Source organism: Balaenoptera borealis (assembly GCF_965194805.1).
Source record: "Balaenoptera borealis genome assembly, chromosome: 16".
Taxonomy (NCBI): domain Eukaryota; kingdom Metazoa; phylum Chordata; class Mammalia; order Artiodactyla; family Balaenopteridae; genus Balaenoptera; species Balaenoptera borealis.
Genome location: NC_138872.1, coordinates 63159763 through 63179290, shown reverse-complemented (window position 1 = coordinate 63179290; position 19528 = coordinate 63159763). Strand labels below are relative to the sequence as shown.

General features: G+C 50.0%; 1 protein-coding gene across 3 annotated transcripts in view; it reads right to left on the bottom strand.

The window, feature by feature from the left end:
* The window catches only part of ABCC1 (ATP binding cassette subfamily C member 1 (ABCC1 blood group)), a 131988-nt gene that overhangs the window by 21074 nt on the left and 91386 nt on the right, over positions 1-19528 (bottom strand). For 2 of the 3 annotated variants that reach the window (XM_082360759.1, XM_082360761.1), the window contains exons 16-21: positions 17820-17946; positions 14784-14960; positions 12720-12887; positions 10485-10668; positions 3587-3613; positions 693-783 (exon numbers count right to left, since the gene is read on the bottom strand). In XM_082360759.1, coding sequence (XP_082216885.1) covers positions 693-783; positions 3587-3613; positions 10485-10668; positions 12720-12887; positions 14784-14960; positions 17820-17946 — 774 coding nt within the window. The remainder of the gene's footprint in view (positions 1-692; positions 784-3586; positions 3614-10484; positions 10669-12719; positions 12888-14783; positions 14961-17819; positions 17947-19528) is intronic. The other variant, XM_082360760.1, reaches the window with a different exon arrangement.

Here is a 19528-nt window from a genome sequence, read left to right as displayed (position 1 = left end):
AAGACCCTATTTGACCACTGAGGAAACTGAGGCACAGGGAGGTTAATGCCGCTCCTCCAAACACCCAATGATCTAACCAAAAGCAACCTTCTTTAAAAGCACCGAAGTGTAGAACTTAGGAGCACTGGCTCAGAGGCCAAACTCGGGTTCAAATTCAAGCTCAGCTTCTCTGCAGCTGCATGACCTATGGACAGCTCTCAGTTTGTTCACCCGTAAAATGGGAAGATGACAGTTAACTACCTCCAGGTCCACAGACCGTACAGGGCTTGGCACTGTGCCTAGCTCCTAACAGGACATAAAACGCAGCCGTCACTATTACTCTATTTTGAATCAGCTGCTGGTTCTTAAAGCCTGAACGTTCCAGGCCCCTCTGCGTGACTTGAGCAAAGAGCCACACCATGTAGGGAGCTTGAGTGTCAGAAGCGCAGACGGATGGGTAAATCGTGAGGCCTGTGTGAGCCGTGCCGCCTCGCAGGAACAGAACCAGGCTTCCCCTTTGGGCCTCTGTTCCCTGGGAAGTGAAGTCCCCCCCCCAAGGATTTGGGAGGGAGACAGAAGCTGAAAGCCTTTTTTGGTAGGTGAGCCTCGCCGCGGGCACCCTTCTCCCTCCTCTCCCCCCCCAGGCAGGGGGCAGAAACGTGATGCCGGGAGAATCCCCAGGGTGTTCCCCCCCCCCCCCCCCCCCGCCTTACCTCTGCAGTTGCTTCCCCGCAGTGTCCGTCACCAGCATGCCGTTCTCCACCTGCTTCACCTCCTTCCCTGGCCTGCCAACACCTGCTAAGCCTGGCAGAAGCGGGGAGGGGGAATCGTGGCTTTAAGAGCTGGACACCAAAACCTGTCACTGTGGGGGGAGATGGCAGATAACCTGGCCTCCCGGAAGCTCAGAAAGCAAGACCTGCTTTGCTGTAGCCACAGACAGGCTGCCCAGCTGGGCTGCAGGAGATACTGGAGCCAGCTTCCTTGGGGCAGGGATGGTGCTTTGCAACCGTCTCAAGGGCCCCGGGCCCGAGCAAGTGCCCTGTGCCAGCAGCGACCAGTAAAATCCAGTTCTGGGGATGGCATCTGTGCTGTGTGAAGCTCGGATAATGGAGCCAGGACGCAGGGAACCACTCGGGGGAAAGGGCACAGTCCTCTGGTCCCCAAGCATCCCAAACAAGGGCGAAACCCAAAATACATGACAACCAGTTTTGACAAGGGCATCAGACACTAGAGTCCCAGATGCCCCCAGCCAAGAGTTAACCCTCTGGTTGCCGGGTCAAGGGGAGGGCCTGAAGATCAGGGTAAAGGGTACCTGGGATTGCTAGGGCAGTGGCTGTTTTTCCAGTAATAAGGAACTATTTCAACACTTCAACAACTGATACAGCCACCACGGGGCACCATACCAGCCGGATATCTGCCCCAATCCCAGGAAGTATCCGCCCAGCATCAACAATGATCACCATCACCTTAAGAACAGTGGCTAACATTTATCATCAGCCACTGTGCTGTGTTGAAATACAGTCTCTCCTTTAATCTTCCAACAACTCAGTGATACGTTTATTACCGCTCACTTTGCACTGATTTCCTCACTCTTTGGTGCCAGGACAGAGAAAGCAGGAGAGAGAAGCATAAGGTAGGGCTCCAAAGGACTGATCCCAGAAGAGGAGGGGATGCAGGACAGAAGTTATATGAAGGGATAAATACGCAGCCAGCAGTGACCCTGAGAACATGCTGATGTGACATGAATTAAAGCAGAATCCAGAAAGGCAGGTTCTCTCAGGCGACAGCCACAGGAAGAAACAGAAGATGGAAGGGAACCAGGGCTGGGGGTCATTCCTGGGTTGATGGGAGGAGCTCTGAGCTGGTGATTCTCAATCTTGGCTGTGAATGAATCACCCAGGATGCCCTGGGCCAGCCAGGTCCCTGCACTGACTCTGCCAGGGAGGCCAACCCCCATGCTGAGAGCACAGTCAGGTAGCTGGGACGTGTGGGAAGTGTTCTCTCACTTCCCAGCTGTGGGTACTGCGGAAGCAATGAACCTCTCTGAGCCTCAACTTCCACATCTGCAAAATGGGAGCAACAACAGCACCCGCCCTCATTAGCGGGAGGATGAAATGAGGTTGTGCCTGGTGCTCGGTAAATGTAAGATGCTGATGAGGCGCTTACTGTTATATCTGCATTTTTAAACATGTCCCACAGATAATTCAGGGGCACAGCCAAGATTGAGAATCACTGCTTTAAATGTTTCCTTAAATATCAGCATCTTTTTTTTTTTAAATTGGAAAAAAACCCTAAAACAAACAGAAGAGTGATAACAAGCAGGACTTCCCATGCAGCCGCATGCAGACAGTGCTCATATACATGCACAGCACTGGGGCCCAAGCCCGGCCTTGACTGTCTTGCTCTGTGCAGGGATGGGGATGCTTTAAAACACTCCCAGAGACATCTGTCCTGCGGCGGGGGCTTCAGAGAGCCCTCTGTCCTGCACAGCTGCCCAGGGGCCCTCTGGGAGCCTCAACCTTCCCTCCCACTCCTGCTTCCCACACAGCAGAGGCCCCCACAGTGGCCTCCATGGCTGCCTCCCCGTCTTCTCCACCCAATTAGCCCACAGGTGATACGCCAACTGGGGCAGCTGGAAAATTCTCGTCTGCAAGGGAGGGACAGAGAGTCCTAGGAGGGGAACCGAACATGTGTGCTGCACCACACCATAATTTGCAGGGGCTTAGTCCCCCTCCCCCCGAGTCTCCCAGGCCTGTCTGCCAGGCTCCCCAGCCAAGGGGGAACCTGCCCAAGGCCAGCCGATCAGAACCCCTCCCCCCGGCACTTTCAGCCGTCGGTGGCCCCAGGACCAAAGATCTGTCCAACTGCTCTGTCCTAAAGGAGTCTCATGCCCAGAGTTCCCACTGCCTGAGTCCTGCTTGTTCAGTTTTGCCTTTGATTTCTGAGCTGCCTGTAAACACCCTAGTTTAACTGGCTGGCGTTGGCTCCTGTGCCTTCCAAAAGGGGCCTCTGTCTGGACCCTCAGCCACAGGTGCCGGTTACGGAAGACAGGAGGGAGGGGTCTGCTCTGGTGGCCGGTTCACACTTTTCTGTCACCAGAGGGAGCCAGGGCAGCCTTTCCTGCTGAAGTTCTTCTAGAAACATCCCGCCTCCGGTGCCCCAGCCACCTGGCAGCTACTCCATCAGGAAGCCATCAGCCCGGTGCTGTCTTGGCCTGCCTGGGTCTTGATCATGCCCAGGAGGTATGGGAGGGGTCGTTATAATCAAACTGTTACCATTCATCGTCCACCTACTGTGTGCCAGGCATTTCGCAACCAGGATCTCCTTCAAGGCATGCTGGTCATGGTCATTTGACCTGCAAAGATGGTAAAGCTTAGCCGAGGTCACTCAGCCGGCCTGTAAGAAATCTGGAGATTCGAACTGTATCCACAAGGGCCAACCACAAAGCCAGGCACAGAGCAGGTGCCCAATAAATGCTGGATGAATGATGGAAAGGGATGGAAAGGCAGACATTCAAGGGTCCCTTCCCAGGCATGCAGCAGCAGGACAAGTCCATCTGCAGCCTCATTCTGCAAGCACAGCCAACTCCAACCCCGCTGTCACTGACCTTCCTCCTCATCCATCACATTGGTGCCTGGGAATTCACAAGACCCAAGAAAGCGTTAAGTACCAAGGTAAAACTCCCTACCCTTGAGTTCCCCCACTTAAATGCCCAGAGGGTTTGGATGAATGTCTTTCCTTAAGGGTGAGGGGCAAGGACAGCTGAGGAACCTGCTGCATTTGTGCCTCGGTTTCCCCATCCCACGTGTTCTGGGCGCATCCCTGACAAGTACAGTGCCTGGGCCAGCCCCCTACCCTAAAAGCTGCAAGTGTTCAAACATAAAGAGAGCTAGAAAAATGCAGACAGACCTTCTGTCTTCACGCCTGTTTTCTGGGCACCAGAGGGAGAGAGAGAAAGTATTACAGAGCGTAGGGCGGGCGTGCCAGCTGGGAGACGGCACAGGCCTCTCACCAGCCCACAGCCTCTGCTTCTTCAAGGACATGAGCACCTTGCTCTGAGCCAGCTCCCCGTGGAGAGAAGGGGGAAGAGGAGGTGACTTGGCTTAGATATCATCTTGGACGCCCCAGGCTGGGATGGGGACCCCATCTCAGGGTTCTTCCAGCTCCCCAGGCTTGCCTCCAGCACCGCGCTTAGCACGATGATGTCCTTGATTATTTAGTGTTTCTCTCCCCCATCATACTGTGAGCTCTTGAGACCATTCCTAGGTCTTATCTACCACTCTACTCCCAGCACCTGGTGCATCCGATCGCCATGTGGGGTTGTACAGGATGTGCACTGCACAATCCAAGGGGCACCATTTCATATGGTGGCTCATGTACCAGATGTCCCCGTGGCACACAGCAGATAAGCAGATGGACGGATTAACAAATGAATGGCCAAGTGAACGAGCAGAGCCGACCTTCCAATGCCAGAGGGGCACAATATCGGCCACAGTGGTGCCATCTCCTAGCCTGAACCCACAAAGGTGATTTCTAAACCAGCCCTGAGAGAAACGGGCAATATCAGCTCATGGTTCTTTCCAATCTGGGATATACACACAGATGTGTTAATGTCCGATGGTTACGCAGGGCATGCCTTAAACAATCAAGATGCAACTCATTCAGTCACTTATTTAACACATTTCCTGAGTATCCACTATGCGCCAGGCACTGTTCTCAGCCCTGGGGATACAGAGGTGACCAAAAAACCTTCATGGAGCTTAAATTCCAAGGGAGAAAAAGAGATAATCAAGTACTAGATCCAGAATATACTGTCAGGCAGTGTTAAATGCTACAAAGAAAAATAAAGCAGGGTAAGGAGAAAATATGAATGGTGGGGGGTTGGGAGAGGGAGGGTGCTATAAAATAATTAAGAAGCAAAGACATAAAACTTGCAACCCAATGACTCTTCTTTGAGTGCTTCTAAGCACCAGGGATGGGCCTGTGATACTAGTAAGCCAGGCGCCACCCCAGCCCTTGAACCGCATAAGCGCTGCCCGGGCCGTGTGTTCAGCCAGCCACTGACCCTCAAGGCGGGCACCTCTCAGGCTCGCTGTTTATTCTCAAGAAGGTTCTGGAACTCAGCTTGGGCAAGAGCCAGCAGGCAAGTCTCCCCCTTGAGGGAAGAATTCAAGTCACTGTTTTACAGTCAACGGCTGGTTTTTGACCAAAAACGGAATCGATCGGCTACATCTCCCAGCCCTATCCTCCCGCCTCGGCCCTGCAAGTTCTTCAGACTCAAAAGGGGAAGAAACATGGACACTGAGGGCAGCGGGGAGGAATGTGCCATCTGTCTGACAGACTCTCCAGCTGCTGTTCGGTGCTTACAACAGACTTCTGCAACATGGGGAGGTGCCTGGGACCTGACGTTAAGAAACAAAAGAGGGACAGGAGAACTGATGACAAAAGCACACCCTAGGACCCTACTCTTCTCAGGGAAAAGGTCCTGGGCTAGAGAGGCAGGTGGGAAAGAGGCCAAATGCCAACGCAGTTCCCCTCTGGGCAGTGCAACAGCAGAAGGATGTTCTTTTTGCTGGTTCCTGGAGCTTTTCTACACTTTGCCATTGTCTACACGGAGCACACATTGATTTTATAATCAGGTAAAAAACAAAAATCCCCAAAAAATCTGAAAAAGGGAAAAAAATGAGTGACAAGGTTGAGAGATGTCTCGAATAAGGTTCTGAAAAGCAGCCAGGTCGCTGGAATCAAAGTCTTTCTCCCAAGATGACAAGGGAAGAACCTGGGCAGAGAGAAGTCACAGCAGAGCGGCTTTCACACCCTCGGCTCTACTGACATCGTGGGCTGGGTGATTCTCCGCTCCGGGGGGACAGAGGGGGTCGCCCCGTGCACTGCACGTTGTTTAGCAGCACCCATGCTCTCTCCCGACTAGATGCCAGGAGTGTCCCCCTCCACCCACACTGTGACAACCAAACATGTCTCCAGACATTGCCAAGTGTCCCTGGAAGGCACATATGTTCTCTACTGAAAACCGCCACGCGAGGTTTTAGGTTCCTAATAAAGAAACCAGAGAAAATAAAAATGTTCTATACCTTCCAAGTACAAGGGTTAATGAACTACTTTGTAAACTCTCTTTGCAACCAAAACCAACAAACAAAAAGTCTCCTAGAAACAGGATCATGCATATCCCTGGGGAGGGGTCAGTCTCCCCTAACCCCAAGCCTAGCTCCTATTCCCCATCCCAGGGAGAAAGAATCCCCTCACAGCAAACACTTGTCCTTCAGCCTGCGTGTTCTAAAAAAGACCTGATTAATCCAATGAGGAAACAAAAGTTTCCCTTTAGAAGGAGCCAAAAATGTGGTTCAAACAAATCCAAGGTCACTGGCACTCAGAGTTGACTACAGCTGAGCAAGACTGGACCCTGACGCCAAGCCTTATCGCTGGGGCCCCTCCACAGAGGTGGAAAGAAAGGGGGGAGGGCGTTTGGTTTTTAGACCCATGGGCAGAGGACCTCTGTGACCTGCCCAGCTTGGGGCTGGGTGGCTGAATTGGGGAAATAACCCCACAGTGGTGCTAGAGTGGTGGATGGTATTTTCACCACTAAATTAAGTGCTGACGTGCACACAAAAAAATTTTTTTAACTGGCAGCATTCCATATTCTGCATAACCTGCTTTGGATATGCAGGCGGCTGGGGAGGAAGGGAAGGGAAAAAACTCAACAAGATATAAGGACAGTCCCTGCTCAGCTGGATAGAAAGGGGAGAGAGAGAGACCTCATTCTGGGAAAAAGATTCAGATAAACCCACACACGTCACTTTAGAAAGCACAGAGGGTTATTTTTGCCTAAATGCAGCCCACCAAGCAGGCCGGTGAAATACAGTGATCTTGAAGTTGCCACCACCCATCGTGTGACCTTGGCTTGACTTGGGCTAAGAGACAATCTGAGGAAGGAGACTCTGCAGCAAGAGGAAAGCAGCTTAGACTTACAGCAGAACCTTCCAACCACAGGAGCATGAACATGTAGAAACTCATTCCAACCTGGAGTTTAAATGTTGGAGGGAGCGTCAGCTATCCTGCACTGGCAAAAGAAAATACTTTTCTTTTAAAACCCCTAGGGTTTGTAGCAGCACTATTCATAATAGACAAAAAGTGGAAACAGCTCGAATGCTCATCAGCTGATGAATGAAACGTTGCATGTCTACAATTCAACAATCAGAAGAAATGAAGTGCTGATGCAAGCTACCACAGACAGACCTTGGAAACATCAGGCAAAGTGAGAGAAGCCAGTCACAAAAGACCACGTTAAAGAATTCTGTTTATATGAAATGTTCAGAGTAAGACAAATCTATACAGAAAGCAGACTTGTGTGGCGGTCGTTTTGTGATGTATAGAAATATCAAATCACTATATTGTGCACCAGGAACTAGCACAGTGTTGCAGGTAAATTATACTTCAAAAAAAACCAAAAGAGAAAAAAAGATCAGATTTGTGGTCACCGGAGGTGGAGGGGTGAGGAGGAATTGGATGAAGGTAGCCAAAAGGTACTAACTGCCAGATGTAAGACAAATAAGTACTAGAGATATAACGTACATGATTAATATAATTAAAACTGCTGTGTGTACATATGAAATTTGTTAAGAGAGTAAGTACTAAGAGTTCTCATCACAAGGACAAAAATTTTTTTCTATTTCTTTACTTTCATATCTATATGAGATGACAGATGTTCACTAAACTTATTGTGGTCATCATTTCAGGATGTATGTAAGTCAAATCATCATGCTGAACACCTCAAATTTACACAGTGCTCTTTGTCAATTACGTCTCAAAACCGGAAGAAAAAAAAGAAAGTAGATGAGTGGTTGCCTAGGACTTGAAGGGCTGGGAGGAAATGGGGAGTGACTGCCAATGGGTATGAGGTGAGGGGGGTGAAAATGTTCTGAAATTGATTGTGGTGATGGCTGCACAAATAAAATACTAGCATTTTTTTTTAAAATCATTGAATTGGGTGAATTGTATGGTGTGTGAATTATATCTCAATAAGGAACTTATTAAAAACTACGAGGACTCCAGCAAACGCTAACACAGAGGAATGAAGGTGTGCACTCTTGCTGTGTGCCCTCCCCTTTCTGACATTCAGTGGCTTCCTGCTGCACAGAGAACAAAACCCAAACTCCTCACCCTGAAGGCCCTGAAGGGTACCCACCCACACCCCCGCCAGCCTCGTCTCCCACCCTGTCCCTTGCCCACCACAGTGTGGCCACACTGGCCTCTTCTCTGTTCCCTGAACAGACCGAGCTCACGCCGGGCTGAGGCCTGTGCTGTTCCCTGTGTCAGAACACTGTTCCCCACAAAGGGCTTCCCTGACCACCCTGCCTGAGTTGCCCGAACCCCCATCACTCCCCGGCCCATTACTCCACGTGCTTTCCTTCACAGCACTTAATGCTGCATGACACCATCTTCATCTGCTGATTGCTTACTGCCTTTCTCTCCCACTAGATTCTGAGCTCCACGAGGGCAGGATGTGCCTATATTTTGTTCACTTCTGTCTCCTCAAAACCTAGAACGGTACTGTTATGGGCTGAATTATACTCCCCCGCCAACTAAATTCATATACTGAAGCCCTAACCTCCAGTACCTCGGAATGTGACTGTACGTGGACGTAAGGTCTTTGTAGATGTAATAAGTTCAGGTGAGCTCATGAGGATGGACCCTAATCCTATATAACTGGTGTCCTCATAAGAAGGGGAGATTTGGAGATAGAAACACCACAAGGAGAAGAACACCATGTGAAGATGAGGGCAGACTGGGGTGATGCTTCTGCAAGCCAAGGGATGCCAGAGATTGCCAGCAAACCACCAGAAGCTGGGGGACAGGCATGGAACCCTCACAGCCCTCAGAAGGGACCAACCCTGCTGACACCTTGATCTCAGACTTCCAGCCTCCAGATCTGTGAGAAAAGGCATTTCTGTTGTTTAAGCTTCTCAGCTGATGGTACTCTGTTACGGTAGCCCTAGGAAAATAATACAAGCGCTTAACACATATTAGGTGCTCAGTAAACACCTACTGAATGACTAAATCAATGAATAGTAAATAGCTTTCTTAGTGATCGGCCCCATTCACAGGGACAGGGACCCGCCTGCCCCAGACACAGAAGGGACAAGCTTCTTTAAGCCTCAGTTTCCTCACCAGTGAACTGGGAACCACATCCTACCTCTTTCATGAAAAGCTGTTAGGAGGAGTCAACAGGATAACCCCTGTCAAGGACAGAAGCCCCAGTAAGTAGTCAACAACCACTCGCGGTTGTGTGTCTTTACATCACAGACACCTCGATGACAACTCTGCCCACAGGAGTTGTGCAACGAGGCAGTCCTGCAGCCCCACCCCGGGGGAGAGCCAATCTGAGACCTGTTTGGGGACTAAGCATGTAACAAACACACCCCAGAGGCTCAGGGAGTCTGTAATTAGCTCCTGAAAGAGGGAGATCGGAGTAGGACAGGTGACCTCTCTTTAGTTCCACTCTTTTTAGCAACAGCTGAAACCAAAGCAGAAAAGGCATCAGGTGACCTCTTCTCTCTCCGTATTAACTCAGGTCGAGGCTCCGAGGAGGACCAGCAGAGGATCCATTCCAGACGCCAATCTGACATAAACACAGGGGAGCCTGGAAAGGCTGCCAACCAATTCCCTGAATTTTAAACCAACTAATAAGAGAGAGAACAGGATTCTCAGAAGCCTCACCCCATTTGCTTCAAATAAAGACAGGGTGAGCTCCCAGCCCAGAATTCAAAGCAGGCCTCTGAGACTATCCCTGCTCTCAGAGTCCTGACCTGGGAGGACAGAGCGGGTGTGGTGGCTGGGAAGCGGGCAGGTCTACCTGGACCTGGTAGATGCCAAGTGCATGGGGACATCAGAGGGGCACTCTTCCCAGGGAAGTAATAACAGCAGCTGTCATTGGTACCGTGCCAAAGGCTCCAGTAATCTAGCACATTCATTCTACACCAAGTGCCTGAAGGTTGGTTCTGTTGTTACACTGCTTTATCAGCAACGGCCGGACATTACACAGCTGGAAAGAGCAGCAGCTGGGGTTCGAAGCCAGGTCCTGCCAACTTCCAGCCTGCAGGCTCAGCCACCACATTTGGCCTCATGACCCTCACATCTGTCCTGGATTATGGCACATGTGCCATTGGCTTCTCACAGCCTCTTGGGAGCCAGGAGGACTGTAATTATCACGACCTCCATTTTTGCCACCAACACCCTGAAACTCAACAGGCACAGAGCCTCATCGCAGAAAAGAGTGGGGACTTGCGTCCAGCTCTGCTGACCCGGCTATAAAGCACTGGGGCCCCCTCTCACTTCAGCCCTGAAAGTCCTTCCAGATGGTTCCTGAGGGGGCCTGGCCCAACTCCCCATCTGATGCCCTGATGAGCTGCCAGGGCGGCTGGTGGGAACCTCCAGGGGACAACTGGGGCTGGACAAGGCACCACCCGCGCCGGAGCCCCGCGCAGCCCTACCGTCGTCGGGCTCCCCCTGCTCCTGCTCGGCGCTGGCGTATGTGCGCAGGAACTCGGCAAAGGCCCCGTCCCGGGCCAGCAGCTCCTGGTAGGAGCCCATCTCGGAGATCTTGCCACCACTCATGACAATGATGACATCCACCTGGGGCAGGTAGCTGATGCCGTGCGTGACCAGGATCCGCGTCTGCGGGCAGAGACACGGCCACATCAGCGCATGCGAGGGAGAGGGAAATTCCCCGCCTCCCTCCGCCCACCTGGACACAGATCTCAACTCTGAGGCTGGACACGCGCCTGGGATGCAAGCGTGCAGAAGCATTCCAATCCGCACGTGCTTTCATTCAACACGCGTGTGCCGGGAGCTGGGGTCGGGGGGCAGCAGGGAGGGAAATAAAGATTCCTGCCCCAGATTCCAGGGTCGGGGGAGAAATGACCGACGTAAGTAAAACACTGTCTGCTGGACGGTGAGCACACATTAGCAAAGGGGAAGGGATACCGAAGTGGTGAGGGGCAGTGCAATTTTAACAAGGGTTATGGGGGAGGTTATTTTTGAACAAAGATCTGGAGGAGAGGGAAGGAGGGAACCATGCATGTGTAGATGAATAAAAGAATGACACTGCTGCAAAAAATGTGCAGGCAGTAGCTGAATTTTTTTCAAGTTTCTCCCTCCGCAAAAAGAGTACAGAGTTTTGTACATGTGTATACATTTTATCTGACTATCTCAAAGTTTGGGAGGATGTTCATCAAACTGTTTACACAAGTTGGCAAACTTTTTCTTAAGTGGTCAAATGGTAAATATTTTCAGCTTTATGGGCCCTCTGGTCGCTGCCAGGTCTGAAGGCAGCCATACACAAGACATAAACAGATGGGCTGGCTGTGATCCAATAACGCTTTATTTATGGAAGCTGATATGTAAGTTTAATGCAATTTTCCTGTCACAAAATATTTTTCTTCAGGTTTTCTCCAAGCAGTTAAAAACGTAAAGACCATTCTTAGCTGGTGGGCTGCCCAAGAAACAGGCAGCAGGCCAGATTTGCTGGCCCCTGCTTTCCACAGAGGAGCTAGGGCTGCAGGATGAGGGAGAATCATTTTTTTTAACTTTACATATACTTTCATACTCTCTGGTTTTGCTACTATGGACATATGTTACTTTGACAACAGCAAAAACAATTTTTTTTTTTTAAATCTCATGTTATTTATTTATTTATTTATTTTTAATTTTATTCATTTATTTATGGCTGTGTTGGGTCTTCCTTTCTGTGTGAGGGCTTTCTCTAGTTGCGGCAAGTGGGGGCCACTCTTCCTCGCGGTGCGCGAGCCTCTCACTATCGCGGCCTCTCTTGTTGCGGAGCACAGGCTCCAGATGCGCAGGCTCAGTAGTTGTGGCTCACGGGCCTAGTTGCTCCGCGGCATGTGGGATCTTCCCAGACCAGGGCTCGAACCCGTGTCCCCTGCATTGGCAGGCAGATTCTCAACCACTGCGCCACCAGGGAAGCCCCAATTTTTTTAATATTTAAAAATTATACAGAATTTTTGTGGTGTGCATGGGAATGCTTACAACACGTTAAGTGGCATGAGGTTTACGATGTCTAGGCATGATGTGATAATCCTATTAAAAAGCTTATATACACAGCAAAAAGACTGGAAAGAAATACAAAAATCTCTAAGTGGGGGGATTATGCATAACTGCTTTTGTTTTTCTCCTTCGTGGTTTTCCGAATTTGCTACATTTTTCCCATGGGCATGTCTTACTTTTTTAATGGGGGAGGGGGAGGAAGAGCCAGTTAACCTCCCGCCCCTATAATTCCCCTAAACAAATAAATTAAAAAATAAAAGAGGAAAGGAACTGTTTCCTGTCACGTTAAGGTGTGGTGGCAGTTTTCCTGCTCAAACCTCTGTCCCTTAGCCCATGGCCATCTCAGCAGGGAAGGGAAAGCAGCCTCCCTGCTGACAGGGGATCTTGGGGTGGGATTTCCCTCTGCGAAGCCACCCCCCGTTATTTAATCAGGAAGAGAGTCTTCTTTTGGCCAAGTGGAGGCAATGACTTCCAGTCAGTGCCGAGAACATCCGCCTATAAAGACAAGAGCAAGAAGGCTGTCCGGGGAAGGCTGCCAAGGGAAGGATTAGAAACATGTTCTCGAGTCCAGTTAATTTAAGGAATCCCAAAGGGGACACACTGAGACTTGACCAAAGAGCGACGGCCAGACCCAGACCCCGAGCCACCCGTGCAGCAGGTACCTTATTCTTCAGCATCCCCTTGGGGCCAACCACGTTTTCAAATATGTGCTTCCCCACGTGGGCATCCACTGCCGAGAGGGGATCGTCAAAGAGGTAGACGTCGGAGTTGCAATACACGGCCCGGGCCAGGCTCACGCGTTGCTTCTGGCCGCCAGACAGGTTCACGCCCTGGGGAGAGACAAGTTAGAAGGGTGGGCCTCCTGGGAAGCAGAGACAGACAGAGGGGGCCACCTGCTCAGGATGCAGGAGACGGCGGCCAGAGGCCCTTCAGGGCTGCACCCGCCACCCGCGGATGGAGCAGGCGGCAAAGGCGTGAGATCACGCCTGCACCGACGTGGGTTCAGGTCCCGGCAGGGGGTTCGGCCTCAACTGTAAAACAGGCAAAGAGAAAACCTGAGCCTCCGGGCACTGCTGACCAGGGCACTCGGCACAGTTGGGAAAGGGAGGCTGGTGGCACCAAACAGTGCTAGCTGCAGGGAGGGCTCCTGATCTTGGAGTCTGGTTCTTACTCTGGATCACTCACTGGTGAAGCCACACAGTCAAGGCAGGCTGTGCCCTGGGGGTGCTGCAATCCAGCCTGTGTCCCACTCGCCGGCAGGAAGAGCACCATTTTCTAATTTGAACCAGGGTGCACGGCCCACACAGCCCTCCTGCAACAGATAACCCAGCATGACTTCCATATCTGGCTGGAATCAAAGTGGACATGGGCTAACTGCCCAGCCCCTCTCCCAAGAGATGCCCACCCTCTCCATGCTCTGAGGTGGGGTCCTGGCAGCCAGGTTCATTTTGAGGGTCCCTCTGGCCACAGCTTGTTGGCCCAGGGCAGACACCAGACCCAAACTAAGCCAATCACGTCCTCTCCCTCCAGAATTTGGTACTGGGACCTAAACAGCGAAAGTGAGGAGTCTCCAAGTGGCAGAAACAGACACTTGTGAAAAAAAAGGGACAAAGCTGCGCAGAAAAGCAGAGACAAAAGACAGAGGAGGAACCAGGTTGCCTGTCCCAGGTTGCCTGTGAGCCCCACCACATTCCAGCCCTTGGATTCCAGGAGATGCATTTGTATCCTTAAACTCAGTTCTCACTGAGTTATTTTCTGCTTATACTACCAATAACTCAGGCTCCTTTTCTACTTGAAAACCCTAGTAATTTGTTTTTTCTTTCCAAGGAGCTGCAGATTTCCCTCAAATAAAAGAAATCATTCACCAACTAGGAAAGCTGGTGGAGCCACTGGCTTGTAACTAAAAGCAAAGATGGGAAAGCTCTTCAGTGCAGCTGTAGAACATTCACACTCCCCGAGCGCACACACGTAACCACTAGGGGGCACTCGAGTGAGCCAGCCAGGCAGAGGGGAAAGCACATGCAAAGGCCCTGAGGTGGGAAGGGGCTCAGGCAAGTCTTTTGGCCTCCTTTTCCTCAACCATTACATAGGGTTAACAGTAAATCCCATCTCATGGCTTGCTGTAAGGACAAAATACGTATAAAATGTTTAGCACAGTGCCTGGCTCATAGTAATTACTCAGTAAGTGTTAGCTATTGTATTATTTTTACCATTATCACTGTTTTGAAAGGAACTGTGGACATTTGAATCATTGACACCCCTCTTCTCTGTATAGTGCCCTTGGTCATGTGACAAAGTCACATGACTGCAAAGGTAGAGTGCACTTCCTGGTCCCTTGTCTTTGGGCTCAACCAAGTGATTTGCTTTGTGGGTAGAAAGGACAGTGTGCTTTAAGGGACATCACATTTTTTTTGTTGTTCTCTCGGGCTTCTGCTGCCACCATTAGAAGAGCTTCCCCCCTGTGGAGCTGCTGCCCCCTCACCTAGGCCCTAGCAAGAAGCCACGTGGGGCAGACCTGAGCCAACCCACAGCCTGGAGCCAGGATCAGCTGGCCAGCAACATGGAGCAGAGCCACCCAGCTGAGCCCAGCCTGGGTCACCAGTCACAGTCGACTCACCCATAAGTATGAGAGTAAGTGTTTAACATAATAAGCCATTCAGATTTTGTAGTTGTTTGTTACACAGCAATAGCTGACTGATACAGGGGCCATGCTGAAGCCTACTGACCTTCTCACCAATCTCTGTCCGGTCCCCACTGGGCAGGATTTCCAGGTCTGGGAGGAGGGCACAGGCTTCTATCACAGCCTTATAATACCGTTCCTGTAGCTGGCGTCCAAAAAGGATGTTTTCTCGGAGAGAAACATTCTGAATCCAGGCCTGCTGGGGGACGTAGGCCACTGAACCCTAGGAGGAAAGCGGAGAAGGCAGCAAGACAGACAGACTTGGTGAACAAGACAGCAGCCGGCCTACCCACCCACCAGGAGGGCCCTGCTTCACAAGACATTTTCATCACATCTATGGTTTTAACAAGAGGGAAGCTGAGTCCCAAAGGACTACAGTCACCAGGGCTGGGATCAGAGCCCATGCTAGGTCAATCACTGGCCCCAACATTAGGAGTTCGAGAGCTGAAATCCTCGTTGATGAGATTACACTTACATGTTTAGTAACTATTCACTGAATGCCTACAGCAGCGAACAAAACACTTAGCTCCACTATATTGTACACCTGTAACTTATAAAATATTGTACATCAATTATACTTCAATTTTAAAAATTGAAAAAGAAATTAAAAATAAAATAAATTTTAAAATAAACAACAACAAAAACCTCCTAACTCCCAAGAATGGGAAGTACGTGAATGATAAAAAAAAAAAAATGGTTTGATTATTGTTGTGGTAAATGCTAAGAGAGAAAAACATGAGACTTTTAAAAAGTCCTTTAAAAAGGGAGACTTAACCTATAATGGAAAAGAATCTGAAGAAGAGTATATATATACACATACAGCTGAATCACTTTGCTGTGCACCAGAAACTAACACAACATTGTAAATCAACTGTACATCAATAAAAAAATAATACTTTTTTTTTTAAAAAGGGAGACTTAGGGACTTCCCTGGTGGCACAGTGGTTAAGAATCCATCTGCCAATGCAGGGGACACAGGTAAGAGCCCTGGTCCGGGAAGATCCCACATGCCGCAGAGCAACTAAGCCCATGCACCACAACTACTGAGCCCACGCGCTGCAACTACTGAAGCCCACGCACTCTAGGGCCCGTGCTCCGCAACAAGAGAAGCCACCACAATGAGAAGCCCGTGCACCGCAATGAAGAGTAGCCCCCGCTTGCTGCAACTAGAGAAAGCCTGCACGAAGCAAAGAAAACCCTGCGCAGCCAAACATAAATTAAAAAATTTTTTTAAATAAAATAAAATAAAAAGGGAGACTTAGTTTGGGACATCAGGGAAGGAGTCCTTGAGGAAATTTCCTTGATGAAATTTAACCAAGGATGTCTGTATAAAAACTGTCCATTTCTAAAGTTGTTGTCTTTATTTCCACATAATGTAAGGTGTCAAGAGTGGCATGAGAATAAAGGTTAGGGGGAGGGCATTTGTTTCACTTATTTTAGTAATTGAAAAAAAATTTTAAACAAGCACTGACAGGTGAAAATAATTTGGTCTGATAAAGAGAAGAGGGAAGAGCATTTCAGTCAGAGGAACAGCTCGTGCAAAGGCCTGGAGATGAGAGGAACTCGGCAAGTTCAAGGAACAAGAAGCCTGGTGTGATGGGAACATGCTTGAGGGGAAGACAGACAGGAACGAGCTGGGAGGCAGGGGAAGGCAGGGGGGCTGGTGGTCCTAGTGAGGAGTATGGGCTTCACTGGAAAGGCAAAGGGGAGCCATCAAAGATTCTTCAATAAAGGGATTCTAGGAGGACAAGGTTGGGAATGGAACCCAGGTAACCCAACTCTTCTCCTTCATTCTCAGATAAATAACCAAATTGCTGACTCCAATCTCCTAACTTAAAGGGGCCAAACTGTCACAAAGCCTCACTGTACAACCCACAGATAATTCAGACACAGTATGCACAAGCCCTACCAACTAAAATATTGAGGAAAAAATAAACGTTTTAGACACATTTCTAACACTCCCCTTACCAAGGCAAAATAACCAGTCACAAATAAATCTATAACCTTATCAAACCAAATACTCAAGCACCCTCACTTTTAAGATCCATCATATCATTGTATTTAAGGCGTTTTTACTTTAAAACAGTGGTTCTCTCCTGGGGGCAATTTTGCCCCCCAGGGGACATCTGACAATGTCTAGAGACACTTTTGGCTGTCACAACTTGGGGCTGCCACTGGCATCTAGTGGGTAGTGGTCAGGGATGCTACTAAACATCCCACAATGCACATGACAGCCTCCACAGCAGAGGTTACCTGGCCTGACACATCAATAGGGCTGCAGCTGTGGAAACCCGGGGTTAGTGAAACAGAACGCAATGTGGATCCCACCGTGATTTGGAATTTTCTTGCATTAACCTAGTTCACATTGCCCATTAATCTTACTTTATAATGTATATTTGAAAGTAATGACAGGTCATTTCTTAAAACAACAGCTAAATGTCATTAGTCCGGACCCAACTATTGTAATATACGCTTTCTCTAAGGCACGCTAGGCTCAAGGGCATCATATAATCAGCAAAGGATTTTGCTCTGAAATGAAAACAATGGCACAAACCAGCATCCCCAAAAGTAGATTCCAGGAGACAGTAATTTTAGGGATTTAAGGAGTTGCTACACAGACAACAAAAAGATGCAGGCAAATGTGTCTGGGACACGCTGGATTAACCAAAGTTAAATAGGTTTTTTTCTCCCTGCAGGACTTCTCAGAGCCTTTACTTCATTAATGTTTCTTATAAGTCTCCAAGAGGGAGGGAATCAGAATATGCAGTATTTCCCAAGCTTGTTTGAGCCCAGGACTCTTTATTCCCCAAATATCCTGCAAGATGAGTTTGAGTTTGCTGCAGACCACGCTCCAGGAAATGCTTATCGAGTGCCCACTACATGCCGGGCACTATTCTAGGTGCTGAGACACAGCAGGAAATAAATGACACCACAATCTTGCCTCCTAGAATGGCACAGAGAAGAGGAGAAAGAATGAAGCTGTTCCCACTTGATTAACAAGGCTGTCATAAAAGAGAACACAATGTTGCCCTTGGCCTTCCCCTTGGCCATTAGTTACCCCACCCCCACCCAGGCCTCCTACCTTGATAGCCACGTGTCCCTCCACCTTGTCCATCTCAGCCAAGAGCGCTGAGAGCAGAGACGACTTCCCACAGCCCACCTGGCCCACCACGGCCACCAGGGAACCTTCCGGAATGGAGAAAGTGATGCTGAAACGACACGACATGCCCTGGGGCTCAGCTGGGGGTGCTCGGCCTGCCCAAGCTGGATGGACCCCAAGTGGAGAGAGCGACAGAAGGCAGGGCTGTCGCGAGCCTTCGAGGTCTGGAAACTCCTCCCGCCGCGTCTACGACGAGCTTAGCTCAGGGAACTGTCTCAGAGGCCTCTGCACCTGAGGCCCATGACACGTGCCAGGATGCACCTGCATCTTAGAAAAGATCCCGCGGGACAGACCTGGGGGGCCGAGCAGAGGGAATCAGCTTTGCCTGGGGGCGTGATGCAGGTGCCCAAGGGAGAGGACACCCCAAAACCAACTCTGGAGGAAGAGTGAGCGTGCCCCAGACCCAGGGGACAGCCTGAGGAAAGGCCCATGGGTGTGAAATCACAGGCGTGATCAGGGGTGGACACGTCGATGACACAAGAGGAGGCAGAGGAAGTAAGGCCAGTCCTGAAGAGGTGGGTGGGTGGCGGCCAGACCCAAGAGGGCCTCAAAGGACACGCTTCCCAGCTGGGAGCCATGCAGGGGGTGAATCTGAGTTTCAGAAACACGTCTCTACAGAAATCGCCCTATGGCAGATAACAGTAATCGAAGTCCAGTAAAACGGGCTCAGCACTGCCAGAAAGACTGGCCCCTCCAACGCGGACAGCAAAGTCGGAGCTGGGATTCCACCCACCCGGAGAAGAGCGGGTACGTCCAGGGCCTCCTTGGGTTCACCTACATCGGCTGCCTTCCAGCCACTGCTATTATGATTTCAACATATTGGTGGAAAGGCTGATGGATTTCGCTGCCATTGTTTAATTCTTGTGTACCTGTTGCGTGGTCACACTGATTGTTCTTTTGTTCTGTGATGGGAGGGGAATGGAATAAGGGGCCAGAACAGAACAGGAAGCCCAGTGAGGCAGCTCCTGTGATCGTCCAGGTGAGACAGGAATATTTTATAGGCTGAGGAGAAAAAAGGTTTGGATGGAGAAATTTGCGGGGGATTCAAGGGGTGAGGAAGGGTGACTGGAACAAGAAGGTAAGGTCTTTGAGACTGGAAGGATGGAGGCAGGGATGGGGGCACAGGTACAGACTATTTAGTTGTGAAGCAGGACTAGAGAGAAAAGCTAAAATTGAAGCAGGCAGAAGTTAAGTTAGACATAAGAAAGGACTTCCTAAACAAGCAGTCCCATCAAGGGAGGTATTAACAGATTCTTTTCTCTGGAGAATTTGACCCTTGCCCCTCCCCACGTCCCCGGATAAAATACAGCAGTAATTTGGCTACCCAGTTAAGGGAGCAATTATTTAGGGGCATGGAGGATAAACCTGGCCCCTAAAAATGTCCCATGTGGCCCTGTGTTTGGGGGACTCCTTAAGGAGGCTTAAAAGAGCCCCTGGGCAAGGCCTCCAGTCAGAAAGAAATCAGAGGCAATTGACAAGTTGCCCAGGGAATCAGGTCAATTCCCTGGATGCTGTGATTTGGAAAAATAAAGGACTGGGGTGGGCAGGGTCCCAGATGTGGAAATGGTGTGAGAGAGGGTAAGCCAGGAAGCTGGGGGACCTTGGAGAGGATGGAGAACAATCCATCCTGA